The sequence below is a fragment of the Barbus barbus genome, assembly GCF_936440315.1.
Source record: "Barbus barbus genome assembly, chromosome: 4".
NCBI classification, from domain to species: Eukaryota; Metazoa; Chordata; class Actinopteri; order Cypriniformes; family Cyprinidae; genus Barbus; species Barbus barbus.
The window spans coordinates 17,796,088-17,818,062 of NC_136732.1; the positions used below are offsets into that span (position 1 = coordinate 17,796,088).

Genomic DNA, 21,975 nt, shown 5'->3' on the forward strand with positions numbered 1-21,975 from the left:
TCAAGAGAATCGATTTGATCAATTATCAAACATGCAAACCTAGATTGTATATTGTGGCATTATACAAAGACTTTCGTCATAGGCTGTTATGGTTCATGTGTCTGTACCTTGAAGGCGTACTGAGCAATGGTCTCAATGACTTCTTTAAAGAGCACTTTGGAGGTGAGTGTGTGTCCGTGGAAGATCATGGGCTCTCCTTTATCACCGTCCCAGCAGTCCAGCTCAACACAGCGACAGCCCTGATGCAGAGCTCTAAACACACACACAAAACCCACGAGTTTAACCACAAACAAAGAGTATGAACAATAAATATCATCAGAGTATGTGAATTAGCGCTGTGTTGTATCTCATAACACAGTGCTTATGTTTTGTATAGCTGTCACTAGTGATCAAATATTTCATGAGGTAAAGGCCTAGATGGAAAATGAAGGGAGGGGGGGAAGGGGAAGTGGTGTGTGGCCAAGTATGGTGACCCATACTCGGAATTTGTGCTCTGCATTTAACCCATCCAAGTGTACACACAGTAGTGAACATACACCCGGAGCAGTAGGCAGCCAATGTTGCGGCGCCCGGGAAGCAGTTAGGGGTTCAGTACATTGCTCAAGGGTCTCACCTCAGTCGTGGTATTGAGGGTGGAGAGAGTGTTGGTTATTCACTCCCCCCACCTACAATCCCTGCCGGACCTGAGACTCGAACCCACGATCTTCAGGCTACAAGTCCAACTCTTGAGCCTTACAGATTTCCATAACTTATTCCATAATTTTTCATAACAATGACTTTTTCATAAGTCCTGAAAAAAGTGCTTACAATAGTTACAATATCATTCAGAGGTTTGGGGGCACATCAAATTTAAAAATTGCAGCGAAGACACGATAGATTTTCAAAGATATTCAAATAAATGATGTTCTTTTGAACCTTGAACCTTCTATTTATCAAAGAATAAAAAATAACTGCTCTTACAAAAACATTAAGCAGCACAACTGTTTTCAACATTGAAAATAATATGTTTCTTGAGCTGCAAATTAGCATATTTGAATGATTTCTGAAAGATCATGTGACAATGAAGACTGGCGTAATCACAGGAATAAATGACTCTTTAAATATATATTTAAATAGAAAATAGTTATTTTAAATTGTAATAGTATTTCACAATATTACAGTTTTTACTGTGTGTTTGGTGAAATAAATGCAGTCATAGGGCCAGATTTAGGCTACTAACAGCTTGTGCCAGTGCAAAACGTCTTTTGGCGTTAACATAGTACTGTCAGGATTTACTAAAGATGCGCAGTAAAGAATTAGCGCTAAAAAGGTGAGGACACAATTATTTTTGCGCCTGACCTTATTGAATATGCATTTGTAGGAGTTTCCCTTTCAGATGCAAAATTTTTGGGAGGTGAGTATTAAAATGAATCATGCAATGTGATTTACTAATGTTTGCGCTCATCAAATTACTGGTAGATGTGCCATTATTTAACGCCCCAAAAAAGCATGTTTTAAAGAAGGCAGTAATTTCCATTGCTCTTGGTAGATTGCACTGGTCATTATGGAAATGAGATGTTGCGTCTGAGTTGTTTAATGGGCGCATTGTTAATAAACTAACCGCAGAATTTACCCCTCCCATCTGCACTTTTATGGAATTGCGCTCTAAAGCTAATTTACCCTGTTCAGTAAATCTGACCCATAATGAGCAAGAGAGACTTCTTTCAATAACATTTTAAAATCTTACCAAAAGTCACCTAAAGTCAGTTTAAAAGCCTTTCCTTTTACTGTGACCTTAGGCATAATTCTTTCTCCCAGTGCAATAGCATTACAGAACACAAATGGTTGCTAAATAAACTAAGCTTAGTGAAGGCTATAATGGAGACACAACAAAGTATAAGTGTGTTTTGGTCTACTTGCAGTATCTCTGTGGTGCTGGAGGCAGATTATAGGGTGCAGTTGGGTGGGTGTTGTACCTGATATAAGGCTCAGTGCTGCTGGTGCTGGTCACCTGGTCTTTGGTGAGGTATGTATTATGAGAAGAAGAGATGTAGTAGTGCGCCAGCGGTTGGCTCATGTCCTGATACACGTGAGCGTGATCTGGGTTAAACACATCGTTCTCTTTCGAGAGCATGTACATGGTGAAACCGTTCTGGGTCATGAACAGATTCTTCCGGGCTGAGGGTCATAAAGAAAATATATCGGTCAAAAGTTAACATGGTTAAAGACAACCTTCAGTAGAGCTGGATAAGGAAATGTTTAATACAGATTTTTTTATCCAATTTTTGTATCACTAATGTATTACTCTCAGTTCTATTAAGAGCGGAAAGGAATAACCAAGGTTTGTCAATTATTTGACACAATAACCGTGACACACGACTGAGCTATGCACTCACACTAGTTCGTGGAAATGGGCGGGAGTGGTTTTTCAGTTTACTGTTGGACCTGCACTCCAGTTTTCAACAGGTTGGATATTTCACATCATTAGGTCACACAATGACAAACTGAAACCAGTTCTGAGTTGGCCTTTGTGCCATTTTTACTGACAGTATATAAACAGTAGAGTGCAGACAGGAAATGATGGGAGAACAGCAAGGGAAATGTGAGCCAGATCTGAATTGACACTGCCCACATGAGCGCCATGGGTCGACTGCTAGACAACAGCTCTGACAAATAGCTCCTTTTGTTGTAACTTGTTGGTCATTTCTCAAATTACAGTTGTCACTATACGCTGGAGCAAGAGAAAGAGGAAACGAGGAGTACTTCAAAATACAATATATTTTAAAGGGGAACTATTATGCAAAAATGACTTTTATAAGCTGTTTGAACACAGATGTATAGCTGCAGTGTGTGAAAACAACCAGCCTATAATATTAAAAAACTCATTTTCTTATAAAACCAATAAATCATGAACAGTCTCTTCAAACGAGCTGTTTCAGATTCTCCCTCTGTTCACGTCACAGAGGGGAAAAAGTCCCGCCCATTTGTGACGCTCTCTGCCTTATTAGCATAAACACAGCCCTGACTGAGAAGCTGCAGTCCGCCATTACTGGAGATCTATACAATGTCAGCGCCAAAGAGGCTTCACACAAGTGTTGTGTTTTGGGATGCACTAATGAACGTAGGAGTCGCCATAATCTCCCCCCATCTGAGCCGAGGACACTGTGGTTAAATTTCATTTTCCAAGGAAATATCCCAGCAAAAATTGGTAACGTTATCTAAATGTTTAGGAATCAATACCAACGCTTCGTGCTCAAACGTCAGCTCCAGATGGAGTGAGTATCATGCGTTTGTTTTCCAACTTGCCCTTCTGAAAGAGCTTCTTGGCACTCTGAAAGGCTAATTGCTAAAGCTATCATTGTCTCCGTGTGTTTTCACTGATGCTGCCTTCAAGTGCTGCCAGAATGATCGTGAATAGGAATGTGGTAGTTAAAAGTTGCATATGAAAGCAATGTGAGTCGATCATTTGAAGTTGTCGAGCTCATAATCAGAAGTGGGACTTATAAAGTTTGTGATAGCATGAGACCAGCTATGTTGTTGTTTTTATCCCGCCATGCTCCCCGTCTGTGTAATTCATAAACGCGAATTTATTATGCACAGTATAATCAGATGACTGACTTTGAAACAGAGTAGTTTTCTGTAAAGATAACAGGCTTGTACTAATAGTGGAATGTTTATTTGCAAAGGCTAGTACTGCTAAAGCCGGAGCTTGAGCTCTTGAAGCTCCGCCCTCTTCTCCGAGAGCAACAGCTCACTCGCATAAAGCAACACACTCAAATCAGCGTGTTTGGGCTCATACCCTAAAAGTGGCAATTTTAACAAGCTATAAAAATGATCTGTGGGGTATTCCGAGCTAAAACGTAAGAGACTTATTTTACATCTTGTAAAAAGGGACATAATAGGTCCCCTTTAACACTAGAATCCACAGGGCATCAAACGATGGAACACAAGGAAGACATTTAAACATAACAGCGGACGTGGACACAGGGAAACACAGGGCTTAAGTAGTGAGGACTAAACGAGGATAATTAATTCAACACAGGTGGAACTGATGGAACGAGAACAGGAACAGGAAGTTCAAAAAAGGGCATAAACAAACACGAGGGAAAATTAGGTCAAGGAGCATATGGCACAAAGGCAAACACAACAGTACTGACAACAGTACAGGGCTCAAAAGTAAGATTTATTTTTCTCTGCTGGATCAGATTTGTACTTGCACTGCTGATAGTATCATCCCCATAATTTTTTTATGGCCAATAAAAGATTTATAAAAAAAATAATAAAAAAAGGTATTTTCAGCAGTGAAAATTTAGACTTCTATTTTGTTTTATTATTATTATTTTAAGAAATTAATAATTTTATTTAGCAAGGTTACATTAAAACATCAAAAGTGACAGTAAAGACAGGAAGCATCATGTGACACTGAAGACTGAAGTAGCGGCTGCTGAAAATTCAGCTTTGACATCACATGAATAAATAACATTTTGAATTAGATTAAAAAAGAAAACAGTTATTTTAAATTGGAAAACTATTTCACAATATTACTGTTTTAATGTATTTTGGATCAAATAAATGCAGCCTTGGTGAACATTGGTGGAGACTTCTATCAAAACATTAAAAAAATCCTCTGTGGAAGAATTATTTTTATGTATATCATGCTTAATTTCATTTTAAAAACAAAGGGTGATAGAGCTTTTTCGATTGCTGCCCCTCGTCTTTGGAATCAACTGCCACTGGACATTCGCCTTGCACCTTCTATTACAACTTTTAAAATGAAGTTGAAAACATATCTTTATTCTCAGGCATTTTAATTTGATTTATCTATGTTGTATTGTTTTACTGTATCATCTGTTTTATTTTATGTTTATCTTTGACTTTGTTCAGCACTTTGGTCAGCTCTGCTGAGATAAATGTGCTATATAAATAAACTTTACTTACTTACTTACTTAATAATACACCATAAACATAAGAATATATTTCTGATTCAGCATTGCAAGAGAAATAAAAATAATGTTTAAGAAGAAAAAGTGGAATTCAAGTAAGTTGCATTCTGGGAAGTCTTGTTTATGCAAGCAAGAATATAAATATTGTGCATGTTGTTGTCTACTCTCCTGGATGTATACACTGAAGAATACATTATATACAATATATATATATATATATGTGTGTGTTTGTATACATATATATCTCCATGTTAATGTATGGTGCTGATGATGTACCCCAGTTGTTGAGCTCATAGGTGTGGATGAGAGTCTTTGCATGGGCCAGTGATGCGTCTTCGCCCTGGTCCCCGAGAAAATCCCTCAGCTCCAAGGTGGTGAGCACACACCCGTTACCAGAATAATGCCTGAACACCGCATCCAGCTCCGGCCTACGCATCAGCTCACGACAGAACTCCTCTATCTCCACAGGATCCAGCCGGCCATCACACGAGCGATCACACTTCTACAGACAAGAGGAGGAATAAAAGAGAGAGAGATTGCTTGAGGCTTCATTTAAATTAAACTCTTTTAGTTTATATGACAGCTGTTGCCACTTCTACATTGATCTCTCACACGAACCTTAAAGAGTGTGCGTGCATACTGTTCGTTCAGGTCAATGTTGATCAGCTGTAGCAGATGTTTCACCTCGTTGTAGCTCATCTTCCCATCCTGGTTCTGATCAGCACGTCTCAAATAGCCTCGAATCCAAGTGTGCACAGTCAAGGAAAACTAGACGAACCAATAATACGCATACACAACATGCTGCCAGCCATATAGTATTAAACAATAAACAATCTCTCTGCTATTATTATAATTAAAAATATAGCGGAATACATTCTTTGCACACAAAAAATATTCTTGTAGCTTCATAAAATTATGATTGAAACACTGATGTCACTTGGACTATTTTAATGATGTCCTCCTTACTACCTTTCTTTGTGGTGTCCGAGAGAGCTCAACGCGCTGAAACTTCAGAAAACACATGCAATTAGAAAAAACACCAGCAAACCAAGAAAACATCTTCATCAGTTTGACAGCAGGTGCTGCAAATGCTCACAACACAACCAAATAAAGAAGTTTTATTTTTTATTTTATTTGTTTCTTTGTTTGGTTGTGTTGTGAGCATTTGCAACGCGTGTGTTGTCAAATTGATGAAGTTATTTTCTTAATTTGCAGGTGTTTTTTCTATTTGCAGCGCGTTGAGCTCTCTCGCCCACCGTATTTCTGGGCCTTGAGCATGTCAGTTACATTGCTGTCTATGGAGGGTCAGAAAGCTCTCAGATTACATTAAAAATATCTTAATTTGTGTTCTGAAGATGAACAAAGGTCTTATGGGTTTGGAATAACATGAGGGTGAGTAATTAATGACAGAATTTTCATTTTTGTGTGAACTAATGAATTTCTTTAAGCTGAGATCAAATAAAAACTAACACATTTTAACATGCAGTTAAAGTTAGAAGCAGCATGTTGTTGAAAATTAACATAACACCCAAAACAAAAATATTAGAAATATGAGTACAACAAATTGGTTACAGGTTAGAAAAAGAAAATACAATAGAGTGAAAACCACATGAGAGGAAAGAGAAACATGACAAAGGTATTTTTGAAAAAGGAGAGATAGCATGATATGTTCCGTGGTTCACATGTGCGGTGGAGTGGCGTTTAGATATCTGTTCTAGATCTGCTCTATATTTAGTAAGCTCTCTCACTGAGTAATGCTGTGCTGTAATGGAGAGTATGTTTACGTGTGCATTTATTGGCATATGGTGGCCTGTCTGTCTGTTTAAATCCTCTAATTAAATGTCTATTAAATGCGGTAAATATGCAGTGGACGTGTCTACTTGCAGTTAGAAAATTATTAGCATTTTCTCTCTGCAGGTATGGCTTTAAGGATATTGGTCCAGCTTTTCTTTCTGGCTCATGTTGGAGACATGGTCTTTGAGTGTGCGGAGGCCTCGAACCCAGCGCTCCGCTTCGTCCTGTGTGGAACAGCACAGATCCAGGCTTTTCCTTCCTCCGCGGAAGACCACAGTGAAGCAGTGGGTCTCTGGAACCAGACCTGCCATTCGTCGCAGACACTCTGACTGACAGCCCTCCCGCACACACTCCACCTCCGTCACACAGACTGACAGAAAGAACCCACACACACAAAGGGGTGATTGGACTATCGCTACTAATAATTTACATAATCTGTTACTTAAAGGTGAATTGTGTAATCTATGCACAGTTAGTGGCATCAAATAGAACTGCAAAAAATAAATAGTTTCAAACACCAGTCTGGCCACTCAAACAAACTAAATTTAAACATGAAACTTCTGCTTTAAACAAACCCTAATATTAAAGTGTCTCCATTATATATGTCAACTTATGAGCAAATGTCCAACATTTGGCAACCTCTGACACACAGAAGCTGTCAACCTGAATTAAACAATACAAAACTAAGACACACAAAAAAGAAAACATTAAAAAATGTACACAAAACAAATGTGTACACAATTTTTTTTTAAAGAACATCTTAATAATTACAGTATGTTGTTCAAAAGACATAAAAAGATTTAAATTAATCTAAACTAACTGAATGATCACAAAACTAAAACATTAAAAATAAAACCTAAAATAAAATAAAAAATAATAAAACAAAAAGCAACTTAAAACACTAAATTAAACTAGCAGAATTAAAAAGTAAATATGAATCTAAACAAATTTAAACCAAAATAAATAAAAGTAAAAATAAATAAACTAAAAGCAACTCTTAGCTGTATCATTCCAAAGAACACTTCAAAGGAACTAAACTAAGCTAAGCAAACTACCTGAATAAACAAAAACAATATATATTTATCTAAACAAAATTAAAAATAAAACTAAACTAAAATTAAACAAAATAAAAGCAGGTCTTAGCTGTGTCATTTCAAATAAGACTTCAAAAGAGTTAGAATGTAATGACCTGTGCAACAAAGTGCCAAACATGTGCACAATGTACTCCTAAAACACACACACGCACACCCATATAAACCCACCTGATTGCCAAGCAGAGGCTTTGGACAGGCAACCATTTAACCAATTACGAAATGTTATGGCTAATACAGTGACAATCAAACATAATAAAGCTCTGTGTATTACATGGACTTCCTTCTCCTCCATCGTTTTACAGTAAGTGTATACTTCAATTCAGCTACATGAGGAATTGTACTAGACAGTAGTTGCAACAATAACGTCTTTGACCTGTGGATACTCCTACGCTGCAAATAAACAAAGAGACATGCAGAGACTGCAGGGCAAGACAAACACATGCTCTTTTAAATAGCAAAGACTCTCTGCCCACTTCCAAACACTGACAAACATGCATTCATAATCTTGTGTAATTCTTGTGTATATGGAGAAGAAGTGTGTGCAGAGACATGTGCAGTGAATGGGTGTTTATTACGCCACTAGCATTCCTCACTAAAGCCTGCTGCATAGATGCACAGGAGCATGAACTCCTGCCCTGCATGAGGAGCTCCTGCCCACCAGCACAATGACACCTGCACAGCCTCATCTCCTACACAGACCAGCATAATTTAGTGCAGGCTATTTGACCTTATGCCATAACCATGTGACTTCTATCTTTATCTACCTTAATAAATAGCCAAAATAACAAAGGGATGAAGTGGTGCATGATGTAAACGTCACACGCACAAACACATTCACATAATGCAAACACACACACAGTCATGTATTATTTGGACTATGTTTATTCCCTCAAGTGTGTGGCAGTCCGTGAGCTGTGAGGGGCATGCTGGGATTGGACAGGAGCAGCTGAGCCTGCATTCCTGAAGCCAGTGTGACGCAACACAAGACAGAAACAGAGACAGAGGCCGTCTCATCAACTTCAGCTCGAGTCGAGCAGTACAAACAAAAGTGTTTGGTTTATGAGCAAGTGAAGTTTCATGCTACTCTACCATTCAATAGTTTGGAGTCAGTAATACGGTCAATGTTTTTGAAATAAGTCTCACCTACAAATACTTTGTATTTTGAATAATGGTTTACTACCATGTGAACACACATACTAGTAAATGTATATGACTTTCAAATCACTTATCTAACAATATTCCCCCAAATATTGTCCCAGCTAGTCTAACGTACCACTAAGTGTACCAAACAAACAGTTTCATACTGAATGTTTGCCAAGAGTGAAGCAATTATAGCAATACTATATACTGTAAATTTTACTGTTGTTTCCAAATATGCTTCCAAATGAACAGAACAAAAGTAAGGTTTTGAGTGGAACACACTGATATTTTAGTCGAGAGCCTGTATAAACTGAACTTCATATGCTTCACATTATCTGCGTCACTACCCACTACATACTGACGTCTGGCATATCAAAGAACTTGCATAAAGTCCTATGTTTAAACTGTTCTTTTACTAAAGGGAATGATTGACAGGTGAGTGGCCGGTCTTTTTATGTTGTTTGGGGTGCATCAAGATTTATGTAAAGCAACATTTTGGAGAGAGTCAAAAGAAACAACAAAGCACCAATTTGTTCCAATTACAACAAAAACACTAATTATTACATAATGATATTACATAATCAACATCTTACATAGAAAAATCACAAAAGTGATTACTAGCACTGCCGTGTGATTATTAATCACACTGAGTCACATGATTAGTTATAAGTTCACTTTAGTAGTCCTCAGGGTCTCATCAGATGTCATCAGAATGACCCATAAATCCCCCCTAAGAGCAGGGATTATTCATAAACACATGACCTGCTTTTTACTGTACAGCTGCATGTGTATATGGAAACTTTGCAAGTTTCAAAATCTAGAAACATATGACTACAATAGATAAATACAAACATGCATCAATTCACATGTTATTATACAAAGGACACAGTTGTTGTTCACAGTCCATTTGTGAGAATGAGTCAAGAGTCATTTTAGGATTTAAGTCTTAAGACTGTTAAACTCCTTGTCTTGTGGGCCAAACCTTTACTGCTTTAAGAGCAAGCAGTCACAAGTTCGAATTTAGCTTGACTGACTTTTTTTTAATCATATATTTTGTTGCATTTCAAGTTGAGTAGCCTCAGATATCTGTATGCAGCTAATGTTTTCAGCAAATGTGAAGAGTGATCATGTAATTACAGATTTTTGAGGGTAAATGACAGCGGAGATAATCACAGATATTTCAGAGAGTGGAGATAAAAGACAGAGGGGCTGAAGGCTCCCTAAATAGGGTCCACCAACACCAGTGGTCTAATAAGAGAAACAACATTCCCATGCTCCAGTGAAGCACCATGAATGGGATTATAGCAGGAAGTCTGATTCTCTTCACTCTCACAGCAGATTATCAATCCATTTGAAGAGCATAAGTGAGATGAAAAACAGATTAAGAATCATCTGGACAGCTAGAGATTAGAGATGATAGAGCTGCTCATTTCCCATGATGCCTTGTTTCCATTATGCTAGGAGCAAAAGTTGAATTTGTGTGATTAAAAGGAGATTACCAATCACTTGAAAAGCAGGTGAAAGTAACAGATTGAGACAATTAATTGGGACATGTCCCACAACACCTCTATTCAAAGTAAGCACCAAATCTGCTGGTGTGAAATCAATTAAAGTGAGTTTCAGACAGTTCAGGACCATAATCATGGTTTATAAATGGAAATATTTCTAGCTTAATTTCCTGCCTTTGTTTGATGTTGTGAAACAAGCCAAACAAAAGCAGGAAATTAAACTGGAGAGAAGCAGAGGGTCTGAGCTTGTAGTCTATACAGACAAACACAAAACCAGACACGTATTAATGAGTTCAGACATATGACCACAAAACTTTATGGGTTTTCTGTTTGCTGTTGCATTGATTGAAAAGTCCCGTCCCTCAACAAAAACCTGCCGAGCAATATGTCACAGATTGTCAAAGGTGAGTGGTTTACTATGAGAAAAAAAGCATGATACTGGATCCCCATAATACTGATCTAGGACTAAAATAAAAAATCTATCATCATTTAATCATTCTAAATGGTTAGAACTCTAATATTTCAATCTAAACGAAAAAACAAAAGTGGCCCTAATGCTACTTTTATAATGTCTATCCAAAGATAAACTAAAATGGTTAAAATGCAGTCTACCAAAAATATAAGACCCATACATAATATATTGTGATGGCACCTGTAATGCGTCACGGTTCAGGGGGTCTTCTCGGCTCCTCGTGCTGTCTGTGTTGTCCTGTCATGTTCGGTATCAGTGCTGATCGTGCAGCGGGAGGGCACGGATCACGAGCTGACCCTCCCCCACCTGTCGCTCATTCCCCCACTCCCATATATGTCCCTGTTTTTCTGTTCCTCGTTGTGAGTAGATTGTTTTGTCCTTCCTTGTGTGTGTATGAGAATCTCACTTCTCTATTTTGACCCCCTGTCCCCTTTGCGGGAATGGCACATCACGTGTGCTTATACTGCCTACTGCGTTCATCATAAAATGCATTTTTTATAATTTTAGGCAGGGAAGCAGAGGACTAATTAACACTGGGGAAAACTAGATAATTAATAAAACACGGCTGGAGACTAATAAACTAATGATGAGAACTAAACAAGAACAGGAAACAGGAGACTGACCAAATAAGGGCACGAGAGGAGGGGAAACACAAGACACAGGAAGATAGGACTTGCAACATCCAACGGGGGGGGGGGTGCTCTGGAGGCCTCCAGGGACCAGGAGACATGACAGACGGCCTCCAGGGCGGCGCGCGTTCTGGGACCAGTAGGGCTCCTGCCTCAGCCTCACGGCATAGTGCTTTCGAGGGGCTGGAAAGGCGGGCACTGGAGGAACTGGCCCTGGAGAAGCAGGCACTGGAGGGCGCTGTTGATGATCTGGCACTGGAGGGCGCTCAGGAGGCGCAGGCACGGCATAGTGCTTTCGAGGGGCTGGAGAGGCGGGCACTGGAGGAACTGGCCCTGGAGAAGCGGGCACTGGAGGGCGCTGTTGATGAGCTGGCACTGGAGGGCGCTCAGGAGGTGCAGGCACGGCATAGTGCTTTCGAGGGGCTGGCACAGGAGGGTGCTCTGAAGGCGCATCGACTGGCAGGCTTGCCATATAAACCGCCATATGAACCGCGGCGTAGAATTCCCTACGGATGGCAGCATTAATTTCCCCGCAGACGGCAGGCTTGGGAGAGCCACGGACAGCGGCGTTAACTCAAAAAACGGTCCAACGCCATCGCTGCGGCAAGCTTGCAGAACTCCCTGGCAGTGTTAATTTTGGCAGGCATTTTTGATTTAGTCTTAGTCTTTATCTTGAGACGAAAAAGCTTAATAGTCTTAGTCACATTTTAGTCATTTGAGTCTTTCATAGTTTTAGTCGATGAAAAGTCATTGCATTTTTGTCAAATTTTAGTCATTACTTTTAGTCAAACTGCAGTTACCAACATTTATTTTGGTAGCTATTTTATATGTAGTATTCTAACAAAAATAGTCATCAATACTTCTCTCTTTAGACCAAATCAATTAAGCTTAGTTATGAGAAATTTGAATCAAGGATTGAATTTGGAAAAACTGGAATACATTTTCATTTTTTGGTAGAGATTTTTCAGATACAGTAGGTTTACTTAACAAGTATACTTTTATTTAACATCTTTTGTTGGTTAACATTTATGACAGATAATTAGGAATGCTGTCCATTTAAGATGGAAGGAATGCATGTAATAGCCTACAGACATACATTCAGTTTTCACCCACCTGTTTAAGCTCACTTAAACCATAACGGACTGTATTTCCATGAGATACTCTACATGAGAGACATGTGGACTGCTGTTTGTGTATTTGAGCACTGAGAACTGATTGCGCGCTGTATGAGAACTGAAGAAGTGGAGCGTGCGCGAGAGAGAGCACTTCTATCAGCGCGTTTCCGCCTATCGCACCTTCACTAACTTTAAGTTAATCGACAATGAATTGTGACTCCCGGGAAAAATGGGACGTCTGGTCACCCACTCCCTAACCCTTCGGGTGCTGAGCCCATTGTTTCAGATCGCTAGTTCGCGTTTTGGTAGCCTATCCGTCCACTGCGGCTGCCATACTGAGACTAGATATGCAAACGCACCTTATCCAATGACAGAGACGCACATTTTGAAAGACAAGACAGTTAACTTAGCCTATAGGATGTATTTTGAATGTCCGGTAGTCCTCAAATAACATTTTAGTCCCGTCTCATCTTATTAACGAGACGTGACATACATTTCGTCATAGTTTTTATCATCAGATATTAGTTTTAGCTCGTCAATGTCTCGTCTTAGTCACAGAAAAAAGGTTCGTTGACGAATATTTTTTGTCGTCGTCTTCGTCAACGAAATTAACACTGCTCCCTGGTGTACTCATAAAAGGGGAGATCCAGATGGGCTAGGGTAGCGAAACGAGTGGCCGGTCTTCTGTCACAACACATTGGAGCCAGGGAACGAGGAGGCGAGGAACTTCTTCAAAACATAGACTTTATTAACCAAAACTTAGGGAACGCTGGAGACACAGAAAAACATGCACAGAATGACGATTAAGACTGGACACAGAGACAGGGAAGCAGAGGACTAATAAACACTGGGGAAAACTAGATAACTAATAAAACACAGCTGGAAACTAATGACGAGAACTAAACGAGAACAGGAAACAGGAAACTGACCAAATAAGGGTACGAGAGGAGGGGAAACAAGACACAGGAAGACAGGACTGACATATATATATATATATATATATATATATATGCTCATATTTAGATTTTTATTTATGTATATGTAGCTATATGTTAATATTAATATAGAACGAAAGTATTTTTTTTTTTTTTGAGCAACTGGGATGGTGGCCCCCTTGGAGTTGGTGCCCTATGCAAACTGCATACTCTGTGTACCCCTGCATACTCTACATACAGGGAGCGGCGGTACTGCTGCCTGTGTTCTCTCTTCCATGATCGCTGTTCTGACTCAAACATATTTCAGCAACATTACATGGCCAAAATACACATTAGACAGCAATCAGAAATTATTACAAACACTCGATGGTGGTTTAAAGAGAGTTTTGAGTAAAAGCGGAATATAAATCTTATTTATTGTCTTATGTAGCATAATGCTACATTATGCATGAATGGTCACATAACACGTGCTTTCGGTCGTGTAGTATGAACATACATCTGCATATGATCGGAACTCCACACAGCTCCCGCACTACTTTCCATTGGAAATGAATGACTTCCGGTTTGTCATTTGTCGACTCGGAGATAGTGGAAAGCTGTCTTGAAACGCAGTGGAAACGTCAGTATGACAAGGATCGTTTTTATTTTAAAACAAAAACACACCAGTGTAAATGTAGCCTTACATCTAAGGGGGCTGGGACGCATTCACACTATAGCCACATCTCTGAGTGTAACCGGTGTTAAGAAGTAGATGTGTTCGTCTTGACGCGGACCGACTGTGCAGACCGGTCGGTGTATTACAGTACCACGAGAGTTATAGAGAGCAGACTGCTCCGTACGCTTTCGAATCGCTCTCGCGGATGTCACACACTGATGGATCTGCGCCGCCCTGCTTCTAGTCGAACACACCTAGTGCTGCAGGCTTATTGGCTCACTGAAGTTGATGAGATTAACCCCTTAGGTATCGAAATTTGGTACAGAACGACAAGACATTTTTCGATACTCGATGGTATCGAGGCAATTCGGTCGGTGCCTAAAAAGTATCGAACTCGATACCCAGCTCTAGTAACATCAGTGGTTCAACCGTAATGTTATGAAGCTACAAGAATATTTTTTGTGTGCAAAGAAAACAAAAACAGAGACACAAGAATACCATGACACATGCGCGCAGTGCTGCTGATGTATAGCCCAGATGCTCGAAAAACTGACCCTGGTTTTGTGGTCCAGGGTCACATATGAAACTATTCATATGAAAAATTTTCAATTGTAGAGATATAGGGAGGTAAACTCAAAATGTAGAAACAAAATATCTTGCTAAAAAGCCTTCAGCTAAGAGCACTTACTGAACCAACCCTTGCTCATCTTGCCACATAATTTCTGAACTCACAAATGCTGTGCTGAAAGCTGAATTTTGATATTTGTTTTTGGATGTAGTTCAGTTACAGATGGTATACTCACAGGTCTGCTGGCTTTTGCCTTTGCGAGTGGTTTTGCTGGACTCACACCACACAGTCACACAGTCCTCCAGAAGCTTCAGGCTCCTGTCCTTCCGCCAACGCTGAGATCGAACCTTCATCATCTTTGACCCCTGCAGCATCAGCAGCACATCTTCATTGTCCAGCACACCTACGACACACACATACATAATTTTAAAATATGAGCACCTCCTGTTCTTTCTAAATGTTTTTGAGTCTGTCCAACACAGCTGCTGTATGCTACAAATCTGAAGTGTCAAGTGTCAAGACTGTGATTCAGTCATAATGTGCCGTCCCAAGGTTGTTCTCACATTCACAAAGTTATATGTGCCAGAGACTAACACTTCCCGGCACTGAGTCATAAACAGTTTTAATATTTAATCCAAAACATGGACCAAAATCAACCCATTACTCAGGCATCTTCCAAAATAAATATATATGTGCACACTCTCACATACTCGAGACGTGAGAGCCCTGGGAGGTCAGAAGCGGAAGTCAGAAGTCAGAACAAACACGAGGGAAGATGTCATCCCACAGTGATGCAAGACATCAATATCTGTGTGTCAACGTCAGCAGCAATGACTGCACGTATAACAGGATACCAAATGACAATATTGATGATTTTTCATACTTAATCATCAACATATGTTTGTTTCCCAGATTAAAGTGACTTGTTCAAGCTTGGAAAAAGACTATTCACTAAGAGCAAAGATTGCAAAATTGCCAGTAGCGCACACTGAGCTCTTTATAGTCTTTTCAAAGCTAGGTTAAGCCTGGCTGTGCATCGTGGTGCTGTGTTACAATAGCCTGAGGTGGAAAAAAAACAGGATGAGGGAGGAATTCAGTAAGAATGAATTGCGCTTGTTGAAAGCGTTGCTTTCTTACAAACACTATTTTGTTTTAGTGCAAATTCATGCGAATCAGATAAAATCTTACTAACTTCAGTTAGCAACCTAACAGCTTATCCTGCTAATTTAGTATAGCGCAAAGTGGTTAAGAAAAGCTCCTTTGATTAGCTTGAACAAGATATGGATTACTACCATCATGACCAATAGAAAATGCACACAAATCAATGCTAACCATCAAATGTTTGCTATATATTTGGAATAAGAGTAAGTTTTTTTTTTTTTAATGTTTTTTAAAATAAGTTTCTTTTGCTCACTAAAACTGCATTATTTGATAAAAAATATAAAAATTTTAATACATGAAAAATACAAATTTATAATGACTATTTAAAATGCTAAATATTTTAAAATGCAATTTATTTATGATGAAATCATTATGATTTGCTGCTCATAAAACAATGTTGAAAACAGTTGTCCTGCTCAATATTTTTGTGGAATTATTTTCAGCATTCTTTGATGGATAGAAAGTTCAAAATTTACATTTTAAAAAGCAATCTTTATAACATTACTTTTAATAATACTTTTGATGATACATTACTTTTAATAATACTTTTTTTAATAAAAACCTTACTGACCCCAGACTTTCTGATGGTAGTGTTCCTGTCTTTTTTATTTAATTAATTGCTTACTTAAACCATAATAGTTCATCAAATAGCACTAAGTTATATGAATAAGCCACAATCTATAAGCCATGATTTAATTTAAATAAAGTGCAGCGCTATTTTAGTGCATTTAGTACTTAATTTAACTGGATTGCAGGCAAAAAAAGCAAAAAGCAAAAAAGAAGTTTTGCATTGAAATACTGTGTGAAAATGTGGTCTAACCATTTAGTGAATTCACCCCGATTCTCTGCCAGGCCTTTAACTGGATTCAAAAAGACCTGAACAATGATAGAGGTCATGCTCACAGTGAAATAGCTGCTCTGCATTCTTTCACAGCATGAAGATTTGCTCTAGTCAGCACTACTTCAAAACTTCTTCTCTTCATCAGCTCTCTGAAATATCATAAAACCTTGCTTTCTTTTTATAAATTTATTTTTAATACTTTTCATGTGACTTCAGAATAAAATAACTATATTACAAAAAAAAAAAGTGGAGTGACAATAATGGGCCTAGAAGTAAATAATACAAAAAAGTTGGCAATCAACAAAAGAGAAATGACTAAGAGAGAGGCAATGCAAACTCCCTCAACTCTTCCTGCTGAACAGCCAAGAGTGTTTGCAGCAAAGAGACCCTCACCACAGCAACCAGAACGTAAAGACCCTGATAAAGTGTCTCTGACAAGCATGTGTAAGTGAAAGAGCGCATAGAGATCAGGGGGAAAAGCGGACAGAGGGAGGGAAAGAGAAAAAGAGAGACAAAGCTACTGGAAACATGGCAATGAAATGCTACCACAAACTAAACTAAACATGTATAATGAAGAAGACTTTGAGAAATATATGATTTTAGGTAAAAACTAGCACTCAGTATTTTTCCTACATTCTCAAAACTACACATGAATGGTACTTTTGATAAATATGCCCGCCCACATAAGAAGACTCCAATGCAAGTCTTCAGTAATGCTGTTATTGTTAATTAAAACTATATACAAATGTTAATTCACTTAAGCTCAAATAAAATAGAATATAAATATAGAATATATAAATATAAATATAGAAACAAAAAGCCTCTGAAAGCTTCTTTCTTAAGAATTTGGAGCTTTTTGTTCTGTGAAAATGGCTGGTGTAAACTTTTAAGCGCTGCGCAAACTAGATATTACAGTAGCCCGCAACACCTAACCGTAGTCACTTATTTCATATGCAAACAGGTTCGCCAGTCATAACAGAGGTCACTTACTTTGAAATCATAATGAAACAGTAGTGAAAACAGGACATTTTATTTTACGGTAAAGTAAGAGGGAGGAAACTGGTCATGCAAAATTAAAATTACCACCTAGGGTCCTTTTCAGTTCAAGAAACCTCAATTAACTTTAAGTATACTATTGCTCAAAAGTTTGGGGTCAGCAAGATGTTTTTTATTTGTTAGAAAGAAATACTTTTACTCAGCAAGAATGCATTAAATGTATCAAAGTGACAATAAAACTTTTATAACGTTACAAAAGATTTCTATTTCAAATACAGTAAATGCTGTTCTATTGAATTTTATATTCCTCAAAGAATGTAAAAAAAAATCTATCAAGATTTCCACAAAAATATTAAGCAGCACAACTATTTTAAACATCGATAATAATAAGAAATGTTTCCTGAACAGCAAATCAGCATATTAGAATGATTTCTGAAGGATCATGTGACACTGAAAACTGGAGTAACGATGTTGAAAATTCAGCTTTAACATCACAGGAATAAATTACATTTGAAAACAGATCTTTTAATTCTAATCCCTTTACTGTGTTTTTACTCAAATATATGTTATTACTCAGACTTGGTGAATATAAGAGACTTCTTTCAAAAACATGAACAAAAATTTTTGAACACTAGTGTGAAAAAACTTATATTATATGGTCCCTTATATGTAATCATTGGTGAAGAGATGACTCATGCTTTCCAACATTTAGACTCCTAGAGTTACCTACAGTTCACCTGAGGTGCACATTGCCCATAGTGAGCATATCTATATTTAGAATAAATGTGGGCACCATTGCATGGACGACTTGCTCTCTCTCATTACTTTGTCATTAAGCAGAAGCACAAGAAAAGTAAACCAACTAGAGCAACCTGGAAGCAACTTAATTTAGAAAAAAAAACAAAAACAACAACTCTAGATTATTCCCACTGGAGTGCTGTATTTTGAAGTACTGTCATAGTCACATTAAATCACACCACTGAAGAGCACCAACTTGCACAGCCTCTTCATACAAGCCACCTAACATCATTTTACAAGAACAATAAATATGAGTAATACACTTATAGCATATCTATTGACGGCAGTAGCCATGGCAGAGATAAATCAGCAGCACTACGGTAGCCATGGAACAAGTAATTGTAAAATAAAAATAATTAATTCTGCATAGGTTGCCATGGAAAATAATACAGATGAGCACAACATCAAATAGAGTTAATTAAACTGAAGCAGGGTTATTGCCCACTTGCAATAGTTTAAGCTAAACTTTCTCATGCAACTGCAGTCACAGCGCTGTAGTTCCAAGCCAGGGAATGCAGACAAGTCCTCAGAGGATCTTGTACTCAATATAGCGACAACATTCGTGATCAAATGCAGAAGAAACCCAGCTAAAACAGGCAGATAAGGTGAGATAAACATCTAAAGAAAGACCAATAAAAGCAATGCAATAACAGACTGGTACTGCGAAACAATGACATCTTGGAAATCAGCCATTGTTCTTGAAGAATGCTGTATACTATTTGTTGCGTATATACTACACTACAATACAGACATAATGACGTCCATTTAAAATATTTTCAAATACTTGTATCTCTCCACCTTCTTAAATGTGGTTCATTTCAAAAGCCTAAAGCATAAACTAGCACAGTTATTTTGGTTTGATTTGAGAACTAGGCTGATATTAACATGGCGTTTTAGTTTCAGATATCAGCTTGCTAGGATATCACACGATTGCGAAATAAATGTTCATGTTAAAAGAAAAACATGTAGAATGGTTTTTATGTGGACAGCACAAGCAAGGGTCATAGGTGTAGGTGGTGGTGATCTCAGCTGGAGTCATGCTGCTGAAGGGTGGAGATGAGAGGTAAACATGAGTGGGAAAATAATTGTGCGAGAACAGTCCATGGTTATGAGTTTGGCAGTGTGGTTATATGCAGGTTATGCTAATCACGAAAAAAATAACATGTCAGGCCATCCCAGACACACCAAAAAAACAAAAAAACATAATACTGCTTTGCATACATTGCAGCAGCATCCAGCTTAGGGGGCTGTTCACACAGAATTTGTTCTAGGAAAGGTTGTTGAAAAGGAAAGCAGGGGTCTTTACACATTCTTCTAAACTTTAAAGAATACATTTTAACTTGACTTAAGTTTATCTTGATCAAAGGGTCACTTGAGGCAAAAAAAAAAAAAAAAAAATCACACAATTCTGCATCTAAATCACTTCCAAAACACCAGCTTCTCCCTGCTCTGTTTCAGCTCACATATCAAAGTAATACAAACAGTGAAATGACATTTCTGTCAAGCACTCTTGGAATGACCAACCAATCAAACAAGATCAAACTTCTGTATATCTATAATTATATAAACATTACAAAGCCAGGTCCAAATGCTAAAATAATGTGCATTAGCCTATTCTTCACCAAAAGCAGGTCAAAAATGACACCTAAACAATAAAGGGTTAATAAAACACAGAGAAATTCATGGGGTTATTATACTAGATTTCTCAAAACATCCACATGTCACGCAAAATGAGCATTTGTCAAAGATTAAAGGTCTTTATTGATTTAGTGTGGAACGACTGAATCTGCTCATTTCGACTTCTAGGGTTGAAAACAAGTTAGTGGCTGAGATTACGTTTACTTTCTGTGAAAGGTTATATTAGACATTTTCGTCCTTATGTAGCCTATGGTCTCACCAAGCCTCCGAAGCGGATCGTGGGTTTTCGACTCGAACGCTTTGGGTTCAGTCTGAGTTGCCTCTGGTTTCTTCTTCCTCCCCAGCATGTTGAAATCCCTTCGGCTCCAGGCAGAACTTCTTTTAACCGTCTTGAGGTAAATGTGAATAATCAATAGACGCAAACTATCCAGAAGAACGCGTTTGAATGTCTGGGTCAGCGCATGTGAATCTGCTGTCTGTCGTAACACTTGACGCGTCTAAAAACGCAGCGCGTAATTGGAGTCCAGCGAGGAGTCATTCACTCACACTCTGCGACACGTTTACTGTGTCACAGACCCTGCTTCATGGCAAACCATCTCAATTGAGAAGTCGATTGTGTAATTAGTTAGTAACTTTTATTTTTAGCCTATATATTTGAACTCGTCTCCCTAGCTGATGATGTCACACAAATAGTCTTTGGAAACCAAAGAAATGAAGCTGTCTGAATGCAGAACACGAGCTTCACACAGACCTTTCCCTGGACTCCAGCTATTGGGTTTATTCATATAACAAATGTTTTACAACATGATTTGTGCGGCTGTGTGATTTACTGGATTTCTCTCACATATCACCGTAAATGCTGCCATCTGCTGACGTACTAACGAAATGACGGGAAATAAATAAATGAATTCAGAATATCAAATAAAACAAGAAAATTAAATAAAAAAACATTAAAATAAAATATACTATTAAAAAATTCAAATTGATCAAGATTAAGAAAAGCTCGGAGTTTTGCAATTAGCCTACTAACTCACATCTTCACAGGAGTGCAAACCTTACCTTTTTGTTGACATGCAAATTAAATGAAATTAATACATGAAACTATTTATTGATTATTGATACAGTATACACTGTGGAAACAGCAGTAGTCTTTTTGGTACCGGAATTCATACATGCATATATTGGCCTACACGCATTTTCTTTCAAATGAGCTTCTTTTTTTTATCAGGCTCATATGAAAATATCGTTGGACATTTTTTGAAAATAATGCATTCAATAACTGATTAATAACCTTTTCTTTGCCATTAAAGGAGTCTAATAAAAATGCGCATAAAAATCTCAGATGTTTCAATTGTCAAAATAGATTGTAGCCGTTGTGAGCACTTTAGTACTTACGTGACAAAGGTGTCATGTTGTTCATAGAAGGCAACATCTGACAATCTGTTTTAATATCTCTACATATAGGTTACACTGATATTTAAAGATAAATGATATTAAACGCCCTGTAAGTAAACTAGGCCTATAGAAGTGACTTTATATAGGCCTAAAGCATATATAAATGAAATACTGTAAGCAAGTACAAAAACTAACTACGCAGACCAATGCTAAACACGTTTAAACCTGTTAAACAGTTTCATTTAACACACTGACCTTTATACAGGTTTTTCAGGCCCCTCTATACTGCTGTAAACATGCATGCGCACACACAC

At 38.1% G+C, this 21,975-nt stretch overlaps 1 protein-coding gene across 1 annotated transcript in view; it reads right to left on the minus strand.

The window, feature by feature from the left end:
- LOC306864503 (1-phosphatidylinositol 4,5-bisphosphate phosphodiesterase delta-3-A-like) overlaps nucleotides 1-20,855 on the minus strand; it is a 28,219-nt gene extending 7,364 nt beyond the window's left edge. Inside the window, exons 1-7 of the mRNA XM_079408547.1 lie at nucleotides 20,526-20,855; nucleotides 15,068-15,235; nucleotides 6,858-7,086; nucleotides 5,541-5,670; nucleotides 5,199-5,424; nucleotides 1,956-2,157; nucleotides 108-252 (exon numbers count right to left, since the gene is read on the minus strand). Coding sequence (XP_079264673.1) covers nucleotides 108-252; nucleotides 1,956-2,157; nucleotides 5,199-5,424; nucleotides 5,541-5,670; nucleotides 6,858-7,086; nucleotides 15,068-15,235; nucleotides 20,526-20,613 — 1,188 coding nt within the window. The 5' untranslated portion in view covers nucleotides 20,614-20,855. The remainder of the gene's footprint in view (nucleotides 1-107; nucleotides 253-1,955; nucleotides 2,158-5,198; nucleotides 5,425-5,540; nucleotides 5,671-6,857; nucleotides 7,087-15,067; nucleotides 15,236-20,525) is intronic.
- Nucleotides 20,856-21,975: the final 1,120 nt, after the last annotated feature.